Source organism: Tinamus guttatus, unplaced genomic scaffold (assembly GCF_059628265.1).
Source record: "Tinamus guttatus ecotype Peru unplaced genomic scaffold, ASM5962826v1 Tinamus_guttatus_pri_ptg000246l, whole genome shotgun sequence".
NCBI classification, from domain to species: Eukaryota; Metazoa; Chordata; class Aves; order Tinamiformes; family Tinamidae; genus Tinamus; species Tinamus guttatus.
The window spans coordinates 2,950,845-2,974,067 of NW_028288780.1; the positions used below are offsets into that span (position 1 = coordinate 2,950,845).

General features: G+C 38.5%; 1 protein-coding gene across 1 annotated transcript in view; it reads left to right on the forward strand.

Annotated features, from left to right (window-relative positions):
* The window catches only part of LDB3 (LIM domain binding 3), a 102,650-nt gene that overhangs the window by 34,573 nt on the left and 44,854 nt on the right, over positions 1–23,223 (forward strand). Inside the window, exons 4-6 of the mRNA XM_088526358.1 lie at positions 7,354–7,429; positions 18,280–18,302; positions 21,554–21,757. Coding sequence (XP_088382484.1) covers positions 7,354–7,429; positions 18,280–18,302; positions 21,554–21,757 — 303 coding nt within the window. The remainder of the gene's footprint in view (positions 1–7,353; positions 7,430–18,279; positions 18,303–21,553; positions 21,758–23,223) is intronic.

A 23,223-nucleotide genomic window follows, 5' to 3' on the forward strand; every position in this document is an offset into this window, starting at 1 on the left:
TACGTTGGAGCATCCTCAACATTCATTTGATCTTAACATGAGGAATCCGATCAGCCTCCTTGGAAAAGATTCACCAAATGTACCAGTTTAGTTTTGGAAAGTGCTGTAACAGGAGAGCACCTCATTCTGCTGCCCTAAACATTCCTGTGTCACTCTGTAAGTCGCCCGCCTTGGCGTCACCCTACGCTGCTGGAGAAGAGCAGGGGAGGTACAAGCTTTCTGCGCTGCTGCGTACGGGCACAGCGCCCCAGTGGTGCTGCCATTCACTTCCAGTCAGTCTTTTGCTGGAAAATCAAGAGCTAAATAATCCATTCCTCTACTGAAAGGGAAAGATCCAGAGGCAAAGCTACAAGAAATTTATTGTAAATATTAAATAGTTTTTATTTCCAAAGGATGCCTGATCCAGCGGTATTTATTTCAGGCCTACTATAAATAAAGCATGTGGTGATAGCAAACTGCAAGCAAGAAAAATTCTGTGGTTATTGTAAACTGGCTTCCCTTGTCTGAAACCGTGAATAGCAAAGAGTTCTGTGCATGTTTTAGGTCTGCTCATAGGCACTCTTTGAATCAGAACCAGGTTTAGACGAGGTTTATGCTTGGAGGAGAATTGGAAGAGGGTATGTATCCTAATTTAACAGAGAACTGAAACTCTATAAACAGTTTTTATGGAAGTACAGTCTAAAAATAGTGGTACTCTGAATATCATGTAGAAACATTGCCTTAAAAGCATTGTAGACAATAATTGTTTTTTTTAAAAAAAGGGAAACATCATTTTTGGGAGAGCAAAAAAAACTTGCTTTGAGCAATTGTATTAGATTGATCAGGCTAATAGTGTTTCCATTTTGCCACGTTGTTTGTACAGTTCTCTTTCTGCAAGCCTCAGTATCAATAATCTGAAATTTGGATGAGCATGGTGTGATGTGATAGAAAAAAGCACCTGCCATGCTTTTTTTTTTGTCTTTAATAGTTCATGCAAAGAAAATGAAAGGCCACAAAGTCTTTCAAGAGTATAGGATCAGCTTCAGGGACAAGTGGTTGGGTTTTTTTGCTCTTTTTGTTTGTTTGTTTTTTAAAGCTCCACACTTAATCCCAGCAGATGTTTCATCAGATGATTGTGTGCCAAGAAGTTCAGACACACCTGGCCTGTCATTTTTTTTGATAGATGTTTTAAAGGTGATATGATAATTTGCAATATGAATTTAATTATGGAGAAATATAAACAGTAATAGTAAGCACAAACCATATTTAATTGCTATGCAAGTGTTAATCTTTGTAACTGTCTTCTGGTGCGCAAAGTGAGAGCCATGGACAGTTGGAATGTCCTGGATCTTGCACAAAATGCCCGGAAGTCTCAAGGTCTCAGAGGGAGGTAATTTCAGCAGTCAAGGTAGGACTTAAGAGTTTTCTCACATCTACTGCTGCCATTCTTCTCTCCAGCCAAGCAAAAGAGGAGAGAAAATTTGTCATTGCTCACATATTAGAAGCAAAATATGAACTCATATGAATGTGTGTGTGTGTTGTGGTTTGTTTTTGTTTTTGTTGTTTTGTTTTTGTTTTTAAGAAATACTAGCAGTAGTGATAATTCACTTGTGCCAATGGTCAGCATTGTGATTGCATCTCCCGGAATCCATCTGTCGGGTAAGAATAGGAGATTTGTGTTCGACAGGGTCAGCAGACTTCTGCTTTATATTGTTTAGTGATTTGACTCTGGAAGTTTTGAACTATCTGCCTCCAGTATCCAAAGCTTCCTCCCCAAATCTGGTAGTGCTGTGTGTTCACAATGTAAAAAAAGCATATCATATCTTGTTAGTGGATTATAAGTTTACCATATGTTATCATGGGCTGAGAGACTCTCTCATTCCTTGTGCGATGAAGGAATCCTATTCCATACCCAGTTGTCTCTGTACTCAGGTGCACTGAGAGGGCAGGAGGATTTATTAGATGGGAGGCTGGCATCTGAACAGGACTCTGAGCTACCATCTTTGAGTAACAACGTTTAATGCTGTTAAAATCAATGAGCAACTTTTTCCATGGAAAATGAAATAAAATATCAATATTAGTCACTGCAATAAGTATATTCTTTCCATGAGCAGTTTAATTTGGTGGACTTCTGTCTACGCTAGGTTAATAATGTGCCCTTGTTAGTTTTAGAAAAGAGCTTGGAAACTGTGGATAAATGCCAAGGCCTGAAAGGGCAATGAAGTCTTCATTACAAGAAGATTCTGCTAGGGGATTAGAACAGTTCTCAGTGTACATGACTTCCCCCCCTCCTCTCTATCCATTTTTCAGAGGGATGTTAAAATGCAGACTTTTATTTGAGGAGTATTCTCTGGATGAGCTGAGGATGATCTCCATGGGAATACATTCGAATCCATTGCATATGATACTGCACTGACCATGGAAGGGTCGTGCCAGGTATCACTGCCCATTTGGAGTCAATGGGCTGATGCAGCTTACTCAAACATGACAGTTTAAATCTTTCATACAAATACTTACGGGCTGCGTTCTGAACAAGGAAGTTAACCTGTCGCTGAAAATGTTACCATAGGCAGGAGGGTCACCATGTATTAGGGTGAGACCTTTTCTTATTGATTAATGTTTATTAGCTTAAGCACAGATATGTCAAACTCCCAATTACACACTTGAAGCTAATTGGAATGGATAATACAGTCTTTTTAAAAAGTGAAAAGAGGAATCATTCCGTCTAGTAAAATGATATTTTACTTTATTGATTTTGCTATTTGTTATTTGTGAAGTTAGTAGTTTCTTTTGGAGCCATTTTATTGTGTTTCATGCCCATCACTCACTGTCAAAATTCTTGAGCCTATTTTTCTTTTCCTAAATGATCTAAGTTGTTAGTGTTCCTGTTGTCTGGTCTTGCCTGTGTCTGTCACCAACAGCAGTTGGCCACCTCTTTGCATCTGTGCTCCCCTTGGTGGATGTCAGTTGCAGATGACAATGTAGAACACTGACCACTGGCTGGCCCTGTTGTCTCATCTTCAGTACTGCAATGCCAACTTCAGATGGCACTAGAATAACTCGAAGCAAAATACTCTGACAGTCATGGCTAGCTCTCTTTCCTCAGCAGTTTTAGGACATGGAGCTATGTTTATAGTAAAAGTCTGTCTAAAATTCAGTTTCTGTCAAACTTAAATCTTTCTCCCAGAAGTTTTACCATCTCCAGATGCTTGTTGGCTTCCATCTCTTCTGCATTTCCTCCTTTTTGTGTCTCTCTTCTGCCTGTAATTTGTGTCCTATCTCCAGCAACTGAAGTACAGCATAGCAGACATGCCCAGATTAGTTGTACAGTCATAGGATTTACAGCGTGTTTGTAGATTTACAGGATACAGTTTACACCGTATTTGTAGAATCAGCTTATGTTTCCCTCAAAGCTTCAGGAAAAAAAAGAGTAAATAATTACAGAAAGCAGCTGTTCATTATATTGCTGTGTTATTGGAGCAGTCTTTGAGTTCACTCTCCATGGGAGGTATTTTGGTCTTTCCTGTGAAGGAGGAAATGCCCAATTACTCTCTGCAGGCCCTCCTTTGTAGTGACAGAGCAAAGTGAATCTCAGTTCTATAGGCAGTGGCCTTAATGCTGGAATGTACTATCCCTGTGGCATAATTGACTGTTTAGCTACTGCAAAAAGTATTGGAATAATTATTTGGCATGAAATAGTATGTATTCCTCTTGGGGGAGGCGGGGGCTCTAGGCACTTAGCAGCATTGGCTGGGGCAGGATGGGGAAGATGTTGAACCATTGTCCCTTCTGCCTGGTGAACAAGATGAAAATACATAGGTATCAGTCAGGTAGTAGTAGTGCAGCTCTGAATTGCTTTCTGAGCACCCTGCTCATCATAATGGTAGCTATCTCTTTGTAACTAGATCTCTTTCAAATGTTTTATTTTGTTGCACTCTTTGTATTCTTGTCATGAGTCCAACAAACTATCTCTTCTCATTATTTGCATGTTTGTTTTAATCAGGATTACTTTTTAATGTCTCCCTATAATTATAAATAATAAATATAATCATAAGATCATGAATGATAAATAACTATGCTGAATAGTATTTTTGGAGGTTATATGGGATCAGTCTCTGACCCCTTTTGGGTTATTTTGACTGTATTCTACCATGTCTCAAACCTGTCTTGCCCTTTCTTACAGTTAAACAGCCCAATTCTGCCTTTAGCCAATTTAGTATTGAGGTGTAGTGGGTCCTTATTTTGAATCAGTAGCTGTTTATATGGTTGGATGGGCTTGTGAAACCTCCAGCTGCTCCAGCAGCCCACGGAGAAGGGCCACACAGGGCTGTAGGCGGGGGAGCAGAGCCACCCCTGTGCCAGAGGGAGCTGCTGCAATGCATGAGTCGAGGCTGCTGCCTCCCAGGGCACAGCCGAGCCTGCCAAGAGGCGAGGGAGGCTTGGGCGGCTGCAGGCCCAGCTCCGGAGGGACGAGGCTGGAGGGCAGGAGCCACGAGGGCAGCCCCGTAACGGGGATTCTGCAGGAGTTGCCTGCCAGGCATGAGGGAGGCTGGAAAGGAGGTTGCACCAGGCCCACCACAGCGGGGGAGAAGGGGAGTGAGGGAACAAGAGAGAGACATTTCATTGCTGCTCTAACAGTTTTAGATATGTACCTTTTTAACAAATATATATATATATACACACACACACACACACACACACACACACACACACACACACACACATCTTCCTCTTGCTCCTTTTCTCCTTTTTCTCCTTCCTTCCATGAGATTTCCCAAATTTCCTTCCCTCTTTCCTTTCACTTTGTCTGATAACGTGCATGTCTGCCCTGACTCAAATTGCTTTTAAGGAGAAAGAGGAATTAAACTATCAAACAAATTCACTTTAGATTTCGGAGTAGCAGCTTCCCTTAAGGCTGGTGCTATTTATGCATGAGAAGTTTGGGTTCGTATATTGCTGTGGGTATGAACATTAGGCCTGGAAAGGATAATTGCCAGTCTTGTAATTCAGCCAAATGCAGCGCAGTGCAGATAAATAATTTAAAAATCAGACATCCAGCCAAATGCTAATATTTGCATTCATCACTGAAATATAGAAGGCAACACTGCTGATGAAAATACTTCTCATTTTTACTGTGGCACAGATGAGTTCCAGATATGGGAAACTAGGTCTCATGTTAGCCCACAAATGATCTCAGTTATATTTGAAGTACTATGAAATGTTCAGACTTCTGTCTATGTGATTCTTAGTCAAGTCAGGGAGGCAGCTGCTTTCTGATATCCTAGGCAAGGCTTGGAGAACTTAGGGATATCACAAGACTTGAGCTTTTCTTTACAAACCTTAAAAACAGGAAGCTGCTGCTGTGTTTGGCTACTTAATGCGTCTTCAGCCAAAGAGTGAATTATCTGACACATTACTGGTCTTAGCACTTTTTAAATAGCAACTCAAATAGTCAAGACTAATATTAAACTTGTCCCTTTTACCCTTTTTTTTCCACTTTCTGCCCTTTTTTTTTCTCCTGTCTCTCATGATACATTTGCCTGTTGGATGAATTAGATTTATCATTTTCCTTTTTAAGGTATAATAATTGGAGGGAGAGTACAGGAATCTCTCCTTTTCTGAGGGAAAATTTAGTAATGTGTCTGAGCAAATTTTGTCAAGGCAGTTAATGCTTAATTTTTGGATATATATATTCTTCAGATAATCTGTGTTATTCACATCATCTTTGTTTTCATCTCTGAAAAGGAATCATTTCCAGATCTTCTAAGTTCCTACAAGTATTGTTCCTTTTTCTTGTATAGGTATTATTGGTTGCCCCCATAGGCTCAGTACACCATTCAACATGAAGCTAGGCATTACTGTAGGAACTGGCCCAGTGGATGAGCCCTGCAGTTGCCTTGCTCAGTTTCCTGTCCCTGGTCGATACCACTGTTAGGTATCAGAGGAAAGCGCAATGTACCTGTCAGTAAAGAAATAATGAGCCTAACGCAGAGAGCTTATGCCTTCCGCTATCAGCCTGTTATTAAGTTGTGCCATGAAAAACGAGAATCTGTATTACTACTTGTTTTTTTTCCAACCTAAAGCAGCTTTGGAGTTTTCATTATCTGTATAAATGTCTAATCCTTTCTGAAATCCTACTAATCTCATAGTCTCCATGATGTTTTGCAACAGTGAGTTTCACCTCAGGTTAATCAAGTACTCCAAGAAAAATTGTTTGCTTCTGTCAAGTTTGTGTGTTGTCTTTTCAGTTTCACTTCATGACCAGAAATGCAGTTTTATTTCTCTTTTTCTACCATCCATTATTTTCTAAGCCTCCGTAATATGTGTTTCCTCTCTAAAGCAAACAATTTCAAATGTCTTGGTCACTTTTGCTTGAGTAATAGGGTTGTATGCTTTTCAGTATTTTTATTTCATGCTTGTATTTTTGTCCAAATTTTGAAACCTGAATTTTGAAGATGAGTATTCCAGATGTAATGCTATTTTGTAAATTTGCAGCAGTATTACTTGTCCAATTTTGTTCTTTTGATTCTTAGTTCATTTTTCATTTCATTTTCTCTGGTAAATCCCATGTGCACCAAGGAGTTTTCAGAGGGGTGTTCAATGCAGGTTCTCACAACACCTCCACAAATAACCCTTTACTTACCTGAGTGTCCCAGAATATTTCACTAAGTGATTTAGTTAACGTTTGTCCAAGTGCTTCTGTGAAAGGGAGAACCAAGTGTTTTGAAAACATTTTGGTAGAGTTTTCATTTTTGGTTTGGTGTTTGAAGCGTTTTGTGCATACGCTTGTCACAAACAGGAGAAATAATGGCACTTGGAGTATGGTGAGCTCGGTGAACTCTGCTCCTGTTGGAAATTTAAATTGTCTAAAATGAAGCCCAGGTTTCTTCCTGCAGAGGAGCCTAAGTTGTGGCATTTGCTACAGCAGCTTAAAATGTGGAATTATAGTCTGTTGAAGTTGATCTTGAGATGTCTCAATGGAGGTTTAGTCTCTGCATGTTAAGACACTTTGATGTACTGTTTTCCAGAGTACAGCATGAACCTGATTTATTTATTTATTTTTAAACAACTGTGGCTGACTGGCATTTATGAAAATGCAGTCTGTCAAAAAGCGTTAGAGAATAGACGCCCTCCCAGATCAGAGGCTGCTTCCGTAACTGGTGCTTTACACCATTCAGAGAAACCAAATCAAACTATTTTTTCTGTCCAAGATCTTTGCACATGAAGAGGTGGCAAAATAGCATGCTGATAACTAGCAAAAATCTAGGCTATGCTTAGCTTTCACTGCTGCAGAATTATTTGTGAATTTTAAAATTAGATGTGAAAAACAGGAGTCCTAATTAGCAATGTTTCTTTATTGTGTTTGGTTCCCAGATCTAAACGTCCAGTGCCAGTTCCAACCTCAGCACCCAGAATTGACTCTCCCCGACCTGTAATTCCTCACCAAAAGGTATGTGACGTATTTCTCCTCAGCCAGAGTTATTATCAGTTTTATGTACTGTAGTGAACATAGATACCTACTACAGAAGTTTTTGCCACCCCAAATAGGTAAACATTGAATGAATGCACAGATACCCGAAGTGCCTATAGTACCAATCAACTATGTTTTGCCAATTTCTAATCAGAACCACCGAAGTGTCAAGCTGTTCTGTGACAGGATCTGGTCTGGTCTAGCCTGAGTGACTGAACAAGGTTGTTGTCTTGATTTTGTTCTTCTCTAGGCTGCAGACAGCTAACAAAGTTTCCCGAAGCATGCATTTGCTTTTGTAGATTCTGGGGAAAAAAAAAGTTTTGTCTATCGAAATCTTGACTACGACTGGAAAGACACTCGCTTGTGAAGATAACAGGACATGAGAGCATTGGGAAAGCTTGCCTTCGTGTCCCATCAGTCAGCAGACATTGGCCTGAGGACCTGGGACCAAGGGTGCCTGAAAGACGGCACACATCCCTAAGATAAAGCAGTTGGGAGAATATTTGTGTTGCTGATATATTCAATTAGATAAATTGGGAAAAGGCAAAATCCTCACTGCTGCAATTCTACCCATTTTGTAAGTGCTGTTTTTCTCTCTAAAATGTAAAATACTTAAGAAGCACTCAAGATCAAAATATACAGGGAAACTAGGTGTTTTTTTTTGAGGGGAGGGAGTCAATTCTGATTTCTATAGATCAGTTTTAGGAAATATTTATGAGCACTGACTTCCAAATTGAGATCTCAGGTTAGTATCATTCCTGTAATAGCTGTAGATACCTTGCAGCTAACAGAGGTGAATGCATTTAGGGAGAATGGTTTGTTTCAGATTTATTTGGTTGCCTTTGAGTTGAACCTGCCCGACTGTTTATTAGTTGAGACAGAAATTGTGGGATCTTGTAAATTTTTGGGGAAAGGAAGAAGGAACTAAGATTTTATGTTGCTCAGAGTTCTTTCTGCTTATAGGTTTATAAATGTTATCTGGGAAGGAACTTATTAGAAGAATGATCAAATGGTACTGTGAACTTCCTAGAAGAGAAAAGGCTGGTTGGTTCTTTTGCTTAACCTGGTGCTCCAGCGAAGGAGCAAGGGCAAGAGTGCTTGCTTTGTCCTAAGAACTGCACAGATGGCTGTTTCGCCTTGCAGGCTGCAAGTAGACTTGTCTTTGCAGACTCATTCTCTGCCCTGTGAGGAGAGACTGAGGGAGCTGGGCCTGTTCAGCCTGAAGAGAAGGCTGAGAGGGGACCTGATCAGTCCCAGTATAAATACCTCAAGGGAGGCAGTGAGGAGGATGGTGCTGGCCTTTTCAGTGGTTGCCACCGACAGAACTAGAGGTAATGGCCACAAACTGAAACACCAAAAATTCCACAGGAAGCTTTTTAACAGTGAGGGTGACAGAGCCCTGGAACAGGCTGCCCAGAGAGGTTGTGGAGTCTCCTTCTCTGGAGATCTTCCAAACCCGCTTGGACGCAGTCCTGTGCCACGTGCTCTAGGTGACCCTGCGTGTGCCGGCGGTTGGACTAGATGATCCCTAGAGGTCCCTTCCAACCTCAACCATTCTATGATTCTATGATTCCAACAGTCACAAAACATTTACAAGACCAGCTGTCTTTGGGGATCCTCGATAATACATATGTAGGTATGACATGTTTCCCCACTTCCACCACAGTCACTAATGTGTAATAGCTTTTACACATTTGGTTTTGGCCATGTATTCTTTCCCTGGCAAGTGTCAATTTTGGAAGGGATAGTAACCATAGCCTTTACACCTGTTTACCAGACTGGACATCTTTTCTGCTTTTAATATCTTTCCTGTAAAAAAGTTAATTCCACAAAATGTAGGGTTTTTTGTTTGTTTGTTTTTAAGCCTAAAAATGCCTTTGACATGCAAGCTCTGAAGTAAAAGGTCACCTTTCCTGTATTACCCTTCAGAGAGACGTGAGGATTAAATTTCTCAGGAGCATGGTGTCTTCCACTCGTGCATTGTGTGCACTGGTGTTTGCAAAAGGTTGTAAGAGCTGTTGGAGGTAGCCTGTTCTGAAGAGGCTACAGGCAATACTTGCTGTTGGGAAAGAAGCTTCCTGGAATCTTTGCGTGGGAGAAGGGTGGCAGCTCATAGCTATGGCAGGGAACAGGTTTCTAAAAACAGTCAAAAAGCTTTCTTAAGTTCTTAACCCCGAGGGAACAGGTAACAGTAGAGTGCTGGTGTGGGCGATCTTTGCAAGGTCAGGGGAAATAATGGTTGTGTTTTGGAGCAAAGATGCTGCTGACCAGGTGAATAAACTCAAGTAATTTAGTGGGAGTAGCTGTTAGAAAGTTATCAAGGTATTGCTGAGTGTAGCAACTGGAGAGCATTTCAAGAGAAAATGAAGACATTCAACTGCTGGAGGAAAAGCCTAAAAATTGGAATAAAAAGCCTTTACAATACAAAGAGCAGTATGGAAGGTTGCCATAAGGTACGTTGTATTAAATGTACTTTAAAATCAAGATTTCTTTGCTTTTCCCTTTATTATGTCTAGTAACATTGTAAATATGAAGAGTTCCATTACACATAGGCAGAAACTGTCACCCCCGCATCACTGCTTGATAGTGTTCAACTCATGGAGCACATGAAAAAAAAAATGGATCGCATTTTAAACAGCAAACAGCTACATTAGATGTCAGTCACTACAATGTTGTCCACAAATATGGGCAGAGATTTTTCTTACTTCTCCCTGGATGAGAGTTAAAGGCATGCCTGTGTCAGCTAAAGCATGTGCAGGTTTGGGGTCGTGTACAAATGAATCTATGGCTTATATATTACTGCTGATCGGATTGCAGCTTGCACTAATTTTCAAGCATGGATTTCTTTTTTGACTGCCGTGGTCATGATCTCACTCATGTTTTTAGAAAGTAAACTTAGTTCCTTCAAAGAATGTGAAGAATATACAAAAAGCTCATTATTTTCAGTGTGACAGAAATTGTTCTATTTCCTGTAAATAATGGAAAGTTTGCCTTCTCTCCTTCCCTCTGGTCAATTTTATGGGTGACACAGTTCCTTCAGCCTGAAGTTATGAGATCAACTGTGCTGGGGTCTGCACTGGAAATAATAGATTTACTCTTCTCTAACATTAATCTGCAAGTTGAAACAACAGTTTTGATTCTGAGTGAGATTCAGCCAGACCTTTCGCACAGGGGTGGCATAGCTGAAAGAGAAGGGTATAAATGAGGCTGAAAGCATTCAGACTGGAAGAAGAGTAAGCCTGACTCCAAGGACTGAGACTAAGCCATCAGCAGCCACTAGACTGAGCTCTGCAACTTCTGAGGGGAGGCAATTGGGCATGTGCAGGTGAGGAGTCAGCTTAGTGCAGTTCCAGATGTTCTAGCTGAAGCCTTAAGGTGAAGCGCACAGCTTTAGCTTCTGCCCCTTCGCACAAAGGTATTAAAGATAAGCTTGTTAATAGCATGACTACTTGTTGTCTTGTTTTTGAAACACTGTAGAGAGCATGTATTTCAAAATCTCAGAGAAAATCTTATAATGCCTGTTACTTGTTTCCTGCAAAATTAGGGAATTTGTGTGGCTAGGCAAAAATAGCCAGAAAGATCTTAAGCATGGGATAGGAGAGCAGGCTTAGGCAAAAGCTCTTTGGATGTTTTTGAACCGAGTTATTTCATGCCATGGTGCCATTTCTTTCTTTTTTTATTTTTTTTTATTTTTATTTCTTCTCTAAAACTAACATTTAGCTTCTCCTTGGCATGTTGGGAAGTTAAATTCATCAGTATAGCTAAAGCATTTTGAAATTTTTCTCCTAGAAGTGCTGTAAAAAAATGGAGTAGCCTGTAAGGACAATAACAATAGATAATAGAACGTGGGTTACTGTAGGAAGAAGACTTGAAAAACTAGTTATGTTTCTTCCTATGGAAATTCATCAAATTCGTCTCTCACCTCTCCTGGATGTAAGAGGTGTGCTTACCTTTCATAGAATGTAAATATTCTTAAGGAAAACATAATAATATTGCAGAATTGAAATGAGATGATTCCTAACTTCCTTTTATTCCCAAATGTTTGAGATTCTCTTCTACGGTTATTAGTTATTCCCTGACATTACACTGTGAAATTAAAACCCTATTTTCCCCTTGTAGTTAGCAGCAATAAGGATTGCAGCAAGATGATAGCTTCTCTTCTCTAGGCAGGAGGATGCCCATTGCTCAGTGTCAGAGCCTCCTCTTCTGGTCAGCTGAAGGGTAGCCTCACACTTGCCTAGTTTAGATTCTTACTTTTCCAGCTACCAAGATGATGAGGAATGGGAGGAGACAGGAATGGGAAACAAGGGAATGTTTGTTACTGTTGGCTGCGTTTCATGTGATACAGTGCTAAGAGTTGGGCTGTCGCTGCTCATTCTTAGAAATCTGACCTTCAGATTTCAGAAAGGCCTTTCCTGTGTTCATCTGTCTTTTTATCATTAGACTACAAAGAAGCAGAACATTAATTTATTCTCAAATATCCTCCCAGAGATAAACTGAATGGTGGATACTTTATAAGTCACAACAGAGAAGAGCTAAATAAGCTGATCATTGGACGACAATTGTTTTGAAGGAATGATACAGCTGTTTTCTTATCTGCTTAGTGATTCTCCCCTTTTTCCCCAAGTGCAGGGAAAATAGCTACCTGAGAAATGCTGTGAATACTAAGCCAAAATTGGGAATGCAAAGCTGGCACTTTTGGGTTGCTAGAAGTTCTGGTAGTACTTCTGTATGTTTATTCTGACTAGAAATGGTTTGAGGAGTGAAACCAAAATTCTATTCATGTCATTAAGTTCGGCATTCGTCAGCCTGCATTTCTTATGTCCATCTTCCCCATAATTTTCCCTTAGCCTCCTGTTAGCATTCAGGAACATTGAAACTATGAGAAGGCATTTTGATTACAGAAATATCCAGTACTTCTCTCACTAGCAGTTCAAACTGATACCATCATCAGGTCTGCATGCATGTCTCTTTACAATGAAGTTTAGTAAGGAAACACAATTTTAGGTAAATCCTCCAGAATTTTCAAGGTAACATGTGAGTCTAGCTCAGCATGTCCTTTACTGCCTCTGCACTAGTTGCCTTTATTGTTCTCTTATTGCCTCTGCACTAGTTTTTGCAGTATTTTTGTCCCCCTTTGCCACCTTGTAGAACTCAATTGCACAACTGTTGACTTAATTTATGAGCAAGACCTTATGCATTTGTCTCTTTCAAAACATGTTTTCAGGGAGAAGTCCAGTTTGGTTTTAGCTATGAACATGAGGAACAAGAGGGACATAACTCTAGCATTACACACCTGTGCTGTGTGCATATCTCTGCTCAGGCAGACATGCTGGCTAGTGGAAGTTGTGAGGAGATGAGTGGATCACAGCAATTGTACCTGTTGGCAGTCCCTGGCCTGGAGTTCTCTTTGCTAACCTGCATGGCCTACTTAGCATGAACCGGAGCCTGTGAAAGCAATGCGATGGGAGGGCTTCAATAGCTTAAAGTAGACTTAAGAAAACAGTATGGTATGGTTTCAGAAACATTATGTTTTTATAATAACGGCGTTGAATTTTATGTTTGCATACTGTGAACTCAAATGATTCCGATGTCGAAACACTTACAAGTTTCTTAATTATCCCAAGAATTAATGGACAATGTCATATTTACATATAATATTATTGCCATGATGTTGACCAGTACCAAACATTCTTTTAATGTTACGCTTTAATTTGTCAACCTCAACTAAAAACCATTAAAATTGCCTGTGTAATGCTTCCTTTGTTTTCAAGCTATGAACTAAATGTTTCCTGAAAGACTGAATGTGTTGGCTCCTAATTTGTTTATTGCAAGTTTATCAATGTGTTTATAAAGCTGTAGTTGCAAATACATTGTTTTTGCATGTGTTCTATGATTGCTCTTTTCTTTTCTTTTTTTTTTTTTTCCTTGACCTGCATGTTTGCTACTACAGGAACCATCCTGGGAAAGGGAAATCAATGGCAGCAGAACAACCTTCGATCCTCTAACTAACACGGCGCCTGGGCCTATGAGTAGTATTTTAGCAACCAATGGAACATTTTCAGGCTACCTCAGCAAGCAAGATGTCAGCATTTCAAATAGCTCTTCCTACTTAAAGACTACCGCAGTTAGATCTTCCATGTCCTCCCAGTCCGTGACTCCTGACATTTCACCTGCAAAGAGTAATGTAGGCTCTAACCTAAGTCCTGTATTCACTGATGGTAATAGCCCCAAACACCAACTGAGCCCTGCAAGGCAGTATAACAACCCTATTGGCCTTTACTCAGCAGAGACTCTCAGGGAAATGGCTGAGATGCATAAATTAAGTCTCAAACGAAGGGCTTCGGAAGGTGGACTTCCTAGAGGGTAGGTAACATGGTAAAATATTTACTATTCCAAAAAGTAATGAATTTTCTGAAAAATAAATGTAGAAGTACCTACCCTGTTGTGCATTTATCTTGTAAACATGATTAAGGTCTGGAAGAATCATTAAATTTTCCAATATCTTTGTGAGATTTACACAGTACCATTACATAATAACTCTTGGTCTTTGGTATCTGAATTGCAGTATGAATTGTCAATAGTAGCCAGAACATGAGGAGAAACACAATTACTGAAGTAACTGATAACCTCAGGGCTTTGGCACTTACCAGTTTAGATTACTGTGTGTAGACTTATAGAACCACATATCACTATAGGCCATTAGAGAAGCTGTTATAAGACAGATCTGATTTTTGGTGCTTATCTAAAGAGAAGTTGGCTTTGATCAGCGAATCCGAGATGCTAATCTCATGTAGTATGTTGCTGTTGCTCCCTCCTGAATGTATTGGCTTTCCTATGTAAGACAAGTCAAAAGTTAAAGCTGTTGAATCCTCTAGTTTGAACACTGTGTCATGTCTAAGTGCTGTTATTAACTTTTTATAGCTTTTTTTAGTAACTTGTATCTAAGAAGGAATAATCTCTAGTTACTGCCCAGGTGTTTTGATACTATGCAATAAAGCCTGTCATATTTCAGATTGACTCTTTTATCCGTGGGTGTGTGAAGTGAGCAGATTGGACTATGAAATAGCAGAGCTAACATGAGAGAACACTACAAGAAAAAAAATATATATCTTCATTTAATTTACAAGTAAATCTCTTTTTTTAAACTTGTTTATCTAAAATAAATCTCCTTATTCATTATGGGGAAAAGAAAAGTCATTGCAATACTAAGGACCTGACTACATGAAAAGAAGCAGAAAAGTCAAACAATCCACTTGAGTTGGATATGTTTTCTAGTACTTAATATCCTGTTGCAGAAGCTCTCTTTCTGCAAGAATAAAGTCAATAGTTTTTAAGTCATAGCAAAATAAGACTTTTTTATTCTGAAAAAAGGCATATATGCATATTTTAGATGATTCATGCAGAGTTTAGATAATATGTATTTAGATAACTTTTCAACACTCTGCATTAACAATCCTAACTAACTAATCCCAATACTTCTCGCACGGGATAATTAAGAAAGGCAAGTAGTATTTAAAGGAAAATAATTTGAATTGGTAAGTAGAGTTATCAAAATAAGCTTCAGAATGCTTCTTACTTCATTTATTGTTTTCTTGAGGAAAGCTAATTCTTGAATCATTTCAACAGGTGAAATTTCTTGGGAGTTTATCTCACTGACTTTCTCCCACTATCCTCACGTATTTCCCTATCATCTGCCCAAGCTGGGGTCATGGTGTGTATATTTAGGGTGGTTTAGTTTCCTAACTATTTATTGCTATCAAAATTATACACAACACAGCTGCATCCATCACTAACTGAAGTCAGTGTCAACTATTCTGTTGATTCTAGAGGTTGATTCTGTTGCATTAGGGCCGTATAACTGACTGTGGTTGTTGGAGGGCAATATAATTAAAGTTTTCCATTAGCGCAGACCTGTGGTTTAGGGGCACTAAGCTGAACTAAGAAGCAAGGTTTTATCTTGGAACTGTCACCATTAGGTGTGAGATGTTGTTTCATTGTGGGTTTTTTTTGGTGTTTTGTTTTTGTGTGTGTGTGTTTTTTGTTGTTGTTGTTGTTTGGTTTGATTTTCAGAGAATTCTTCTGGTGTTTAGACCATTCTGAATCTCTGCTTACTTGCAGTCAAAATTCAGATTTGAATAATCCTTTTATTCTTCCTCTTGAGTATTATTCATGACTGAGTGTCGTCTGTCTTATCTCTGACTATCTTGAGACTTTATATCAGCCATGACGCTTTCTTTCTCACTGTGTGTCTATGAAAGAGTGCTTAGGAAAGGCACTCTAAGTTCTGCAAAGTCAGCTCTGGACTTTGCTGCTTTGGACATTGTTATCATACAGTACATCCTGAAATGCTGTATAAGGACTGTGAAAGCATGCAGCTCCAAAGCTGTCAATCTGTCATGCATTCATCCACTTACCAATATGATTAAAACCATGAGAGAATTCAGGTAATTGGGTAGATCTTAAGGTATGTTTCTATTTCAACGTTGCTTTCTTTTTCACTGAGTCATTTAAACTTAGTCATGTGAATTCTGACAGAGGTTTAACTAAACTCTTTGGAAAATCCTACCAGGAGGCTGAAATTAATTGAAAGCATTTCCTTGACATTTGAAGAATAACGAAGAATAACATCTGCTCCTCTATTATACTTTTACATTATCAAGGCTTTATCCTCAAATATAGAGGTCTACTAAAACTTCATGTGCAGAAAGCTCTGAAAGAGGGAATATCAATAAATACGAAGACAAAGCCATAGCTTCTTACATATGGTTCTTTTTTATTGTGGTGTTATTCTGAAGTTATTCTTCACATGGTCGGTCACCCTGCTCCACATGTGTTTGTGCCTGGTGGTTTGGGTTACAAGTTTCTTGTGTGACCTCTTTGAGAGAACAAGTTGAGTGTTCAGTACATGTCCACATTTAGATCAAGCTAAAAAAAAAAAGTGACTTTAAATGGGAGAGGATTTGCTCATCACATGCTTTCCAAAGAACACTGCACTAATCTGTTCACTTTTTTGAAAATCTTTAGTGAGACACATAGCTTTTAACTTGTTTTTAGTGCATACATGTAATGTTTTTATCTCTCAACATATGTTTTCATGCTAATGAGTGGTTCTTCTCTTTAAGACCTATCTTAAGGACTCTACTTCTACCTTTAATGTGTTGCTTTATGTGCAAGGCGGAGACTCAGATTAGAAGATTACAGCAGCCACCAGAGTACACTTTAGAACATGATAGTATTACACTGCGTTTGATTAAAGCGAGTGCCCAGCTGTCTTATAAATACCTAAAATGGATATAGGATCACTGTTGTGCTTACTGGCTACAACTTGTTCCTAATATATCTCTACTGTTTCCTGAAAAAACTGATAAATGTATCCTTATTCAGGATTGTATAGCTTGCTGAGTATTCTCCAATCTGAGATCTGAAGAACAGTAACTGTAGAAAGTGATCTGTGATGGCTTTTCCTCAGAAAAGCAAAAGTGCAGAGCCTTGACTGGCTTTGGCTCATTAGAATATTTTTGATAATGAAAAACAGAGGTGGCAGAGTCAGTTGTAGGGCTTTGTAAAAGAAGCAGAAATAGCCAAGGTTCCCTGAGGAAAAGCAGAGAGAAATGCCCTTTGCATGTCGCTCAAGTAGTACCATTGCTCTCCCCTGTCATGTATCAGTTCCAGATCCACTCCAAATCCGGAAGTGTTGGTAGCAAGTTGGTAGGCTCAGTGCCTAGAACTATCAGGGGTATTCTGTGCAGCTAAGTAAGGAGTGATATTTAACAACTGATCTTGCAGTCTTTTTCATTTTCCCTTTAGTCATACTGTGATGAATTACTCTTCATCAAAGAATAACAAAAAATGGATGTTCTAAGGTTTGATGAAACTAAGTAAAAATAATCATATTTCATTAATACTGTTCTTGCAACCTGTGGAGTTACTGGCAAATAATAGGGCATTACAGGCTGGGCACGTTCTGTCTGTTGCATCTAGTTTGGCTGGCCTAAGGCCTACTTTTAGAGTTTTTGTGTTGCGTTTCTCTTGGATTATTGTGCAAGCCAGTTACCTCTTGTTAATGGAGCACAACAGGATGTAGAATGAATGTATATTTTTTCAGCTCGGTGCATAACAAATATTCTGATGTGAATACAGAATGTATGGACTGGATTGTCTGTTTTCATTTCACACTGAGAATACTAGGAAAGACTAGGCCTGAATCAATTAGTTCCCACCACTCTTGGCATAATATACATGCAGTTAAATTCAGGCAAATAGTTTGCTTAATCAAAAAGTTTTTACCTTATTTTGAGATTTAAAACATCCATGAATATTTTGTCTGGCTATTCTCCAGCACATAAAAGGCCAGAAGATCAGTCTTGCAAGACTAATGCTCTGAGGGCAGCCTGTGGAGAATAGACTCTTCCCTAGATATTTGGTATCTGAGGGAAAAATGTCATCTCTACCACTCATTTACTACTTTTAGGTGAGAAATATACTCTACAAGTGTCTCCTATTTTTTGCTACTGTCCACTTTGGAAACAGTGCTTCTGAGATAAACGTACTTCCAGGGATGTACAGTAATAAAATCGCATTCAAGGGTCAGCCAAAATGCCGTTGTACCCTACTAAATCCTAGTGGATAAACCATAATCCCTACATTTTTTCCTTTCTTAATCATGTTGGGGTTTTCAGGTGTACATTTATTTTCTGCTTCTATTTGTAGAGAAACTGGAAAAAAGCCTCCATAAACTTCTGTAAATACTTCTTGTCTCTTGCACTCTAAAAACTATTGACAATTTCTCCTTGTTTTTGATGTTTGTTCTCTTTCTCTTCTTTTAGGTCATAACCAACACCACTTCCAAGTTAGTATAACTTCTGTGTAGTGCCAAGTATTTGTGTTACGCTGTATGTGTGAAGTTTTGTTTTCTGGGATCGCATGAGCCCTGGTGTTCCTGCTGTGTTGGCTTGCTAGTGCAAGTATTTGAAAAAATCTCACTGGTATGGCAAGTGTCTTACATGGCACTGGCATCCATTGGTGGCTCTAAGAATACCATGTGCTCAGCATTTCATGGTAATGTTCTAATACTGAAAACATAGTTAGAATTTGGGATTGCTTGATTCTTGGCATTACTTTCAAGCTTTTTAGTTTCTACAGCCAGGGTATAATTCCACTGAACCCTTCAAATGATTTTCATGCTATCAGGATTGGAGGAGTCTTAGTAATAGCCCTTTTTTATTTGTTTTGTTATATTAGTGCTGTATTTTTAGCATGAACTTTTATGTTATTTTTTTAAGTCCTACTCCTTAAATTCACACTTAACAGTATTTGCTGGTATCAGATATTGGTCTTGAAAAGATTTGAAAAGTTATTGACCTTAGTTAAAAGTTTCTTCAGATAAAAACAAACTATGGACTTGTAATGATGATTGATCTATTTTATTTAGGGAAAATTATTAAATTCTCAGATTTCTTTAATTTTCTAAGATAACGGCAAAGGATTCTTTCTGAATTCCTCTTTGTGTCACTGGAAAGAATGCTGTCCAGAAATTGCTGAAGAGTTTGGGCTAAACTCAGCAATAAAATACATGTCAAACTTAAACTGGTGAGAGTAGTATAGAAATAGTAGAATGCATAAACATAGAAGTCTATTTAATGAAAGTAATTCACACTGGCATTTTCTGTTGCTTATAACAAGGCATCTAACTGCTTTGTATTCTAAGAAACTCTTGCCACATTATAGTTATAATTATTATGTTGTTATTGTTGTGGAACAGGGAAGTCATATTATAGTTTTTTAAATCTTTCTTTTGTATTTGTTTTTTTCTGATCACTGATAGTGTTTTTTTTTCTCTAGTTTGGCATAAAATTAGCATTCATTGGCACAATTTCTCCAGCTGTTTCTAGGATTGTACCTTTGCTGCTTTGTCCTAGAACACAGCAGCCCTTGCAGTCATTAGTATCTCTCTCCATTCTCTGAGCTAAAATAAGAACAAAAATCTGTACCCTTTTCTATTCTTTTTATAGAAATCCAGTTGATTTCAGTAAATGTTTTGTTTTGGTATGGGTAATTTGGCTAAATCTGATGATGATGATCTCTGCAAGAGATCATTCAAACATTTCAGTTATACGAGTCAAACTCTAAATCGTTACTACCACTACTACTGCTACTACTTTTAGGGAAGCTTAAGCTGTTCTAAGATCTTCTTTTAGATCTAGAGAGATCTAGTTTTTATTCCTTAACTAACTGTTGAAACCAGCTCCTATGTTCTATATTCTTTACCTCAGTCTGTTTACTTGGCAATCTTCAAGTCTTGGATTTAGAATCTTTTCAACATTTATGATAGTGGTGAGGAAGGAGAACACTAAGTTCCAAATGTCCAGGATCTGTGTGTTCCAAATGACCGGGTTGTGTAGTGCATTACAAAAGAGAAGCCATCGTTAGAGTAAGGCATGTGCATGCTGAGAAGTCAACAGTGAGTATAAAATCCTTAAGCAGATGAGGTCAGTTTAATAATCATGTCATATTTAGAAAATAGTTGATGGAAAAAATAATTGTAAATGTCTTTGTAAAAAGCTGATCTCACTTTTGCATGAATGCATAATGCAGCTTTTCCATGTCCCTCCCTTATGACAATGATGCATGGGTTAAAAGCTGTGATTATACTGCAGCATGTGCATATCTGTGTCTTTGTTCTTGAGCACGTTGCTGTTAATGTTCTTTCAACTATTTTGAATGATGCGTAACTCTCTTACCGTCCATCTTCAGTCAGGCATCCCACAAACAAAATGCGGAAAATAGAATGGATTCTGCTGGCTGGCTGCACAGGTGGCGCACCACCTTGGGTAGTCAGTGGAAGATTAAGCTAGATGGCTACCAACTTTACTTGATTTTTCTTTTTCCTGCATGCAAGGTTGAGGGTTCTGATTTATTTCTCAGACACCTACTGCAGCTAAACCATGATAACCTTTTCATAATTCTTTTTTGGTGGTGAGGAATATTCCCCCCCTTCTAGCTGTTGCTTCAATTCAAAATGACACTTATTTCCTAAAGAAATAAACATTGCCCTGCTCTGATTAGTGTACAGGACCTGTACTATATCCCCCTGCTGTGGGCAGGGAAAGAACAATCTGGTCTCCCAGTAGTTAGAGAAGAGAGTACCTGTTTCATGGAATAACAGTCTGAGGTTTAGGTAATCCAATAAAAGTCTCCTAAAAATACTGAATGCTGACTCTAAAGTGATAACATTATACAGCAAGGCAATGCCAGGAAGCCAGGTGCTTGTAAGTTAAAATCTGACATTGAAGTGACTTTCTATTGCTATGGAAACTTAACTTATCTTGCCTGAGGTTCAGTTGTTCAAATGAAATCCTTACTTATAAGTGGAGCTACTAGAAAATATGGCTACAACTCTTCCAACTGCAGTTGTCCCATAGATTGCAATGTAGGTTGTTTTGATCTAAGACTGATTTTTCAGGGAATATATCATACTATAGCAACTCTTCTTGCGGTGCACACAGATTTTTGTGAAGATTAATTAGCCTCTATAAGGAGAGCTTTGAAGATTAAAAGGCATGAGTACTAAACTGCACTGTGATTAATTATCCATGCAGAAAACATTGTAAGTTTCTAAGTAATAGAGAATCTGACATTTATTCACCTCATTGCACTTTCTTGTGCTTTATAAGATCCATTTGAAATAGTGAGGATGTAGTGAAAAAATTGGGAATTCTCTGCAGCATATATGTGCATCCAGGTGCATGCATATATACGTGTGTGAATAGATATGTATACAATCATATATATACATGTAAAGGTAGACTTCTTGGTGTAAAAATTACAGAAATACATGGTGATTTCTCATGATTTTTTACAAAATGACAACTGTTTCGCCTCTTTCTGTTTGTGTATCTGAGCAAACACAAAAAAATCGTCTATTACCACAGCCAGCATTTAACTCTTTTTATATTGCCTCGTTCTCTGCACTTTTGTGGTGAGATGCCATGAACGCACATGCACATTCCTCTATTAGTGCCTGTTTTCTCACTTAATCGTCACCCTTTTGTCCTTTCCTCCCCTCTTTTCCCCGTCAAACCTCACTTGTGCATAACTCAGTACGGAGTTTGTGGAACGTTTCAACCCCAATGTCCTGAAGGACTCTGCCCTGTCTACGCACAAACCCATTGAGGTGAAGGGCTTGGGCGGCAAGGCTACCATAATTCACGCGCAGTATAACACCCCGATCAGCATGTACTCCCAGGATGCGATCATGGATGCAATTGCAGGCCAGGCACAAGCCCAAGGTGGAGAGTTTGCTGGGTAAGATGATTTCCTTGTGTGGAATGGTCCTTCTCCGCATGGTGTATCATGTAGTGCCTACCCGCGTGACACAACAGGTGGTCTTTGACTTTTTTCTCTGGAATATCTAACGTGGAAAAATACACATCAGTACTATATCTTATTTGAAAGCGTTAGTATCCTTTTGAAGTTTCAAAGAAGAATAACTAGAAAATTTAACATTTCTTTTTCAGTGTTATTCCTGGAGTGGGTAAACACCACTGAAATATGAAATCTCATGCATTATATACAAAATACAAAGCATGTCACTTACCTTATGACTGTGCTTTCTTATAGCCACTCTTTTATATGTGGAGCTCAAAAAGAATGGAAAGGGGAGGAAAATGTTTTTTGATATATAAAGCATGCGAGGTATTTAGTACTGGTTGTAGTTCTGTTCCTCAGAATGGAGTGTTGCGCTATACTATCCCTCTTGGATATTAATTTTTAATTAATACTAACACTATTCTCAAACCCCTTGTTTAAATTTACCAGAGTCCAGAATATTCGACAAAAGAGACTATATTTAAGCTAAAAATACAAGTGTAATATTATAGTACTGTTGCTTTAAGAAATTTTTTATATATAGATGCCTGAAAACTAGTTGCAAAATACCCTGAAGGGAATAATGTTGTTTGGTGGAGTGAGAAATAATATTTTTAGATAGCATTTTTTTCCAACTCTCAGCGTTTGAATAGCAGATCTTCCTTCTCAAATTTCTAACTTTACTAAATTAGGAATAAACCCCATTAAAGACGGTGAACTTACAGGCATGTGAAGCCAAGTTAATATGTGGTGAATCAGGATCTTTTCTTTGCACACAAATTCTTGTGGCATTCTGAGAGAAGAGGAGGTAGAAGAAAGAAAAATGCATATGCAAACAGTTCATGGCACTAAAGCAGATTTTCTTATAGCCTCCCATTGTTGTTAGTGGAGTGTTCCAAATATAGGCATCTGCTAGGTTATAGGATTGGGACCCTATTAAGAAATAAATTTATATTTCTGTAAATATAACTTAACTAACATTCATATTTTTTGATTTAAATGAAATATCATGAAGAATGAATGAATCCCTGTCTTTCTTCTGTTAAGTATCTTTCTACCTGAATTAGAACTTCCTTCATTTGAGAAAAAAAAAAATACAGCAGAACTTTCTAATATAGTTTCTCATAAAGGTGCTGACTACCAGCTTTCTCAATATGTTGATATTCTGTGTATTTTCCTGTGTTCCCTTTTCTGATCATTTTATTCTCTTTTTCTTTCTTTTTTCTACTAATTTCTGATACTAATATTGTTTCGTTGCATTCATCACAATTCGCCCTAATGATGGGAAAGTATTAAGTACATCTATCAGAGAGCTAAATGAAATAGATGGATAGTTTAAAAAAAAAAAAAATCAGGTTTTTATGAACTGTTGAGTCTTTGCACCAAGGCAGCCAAAGCTGCAT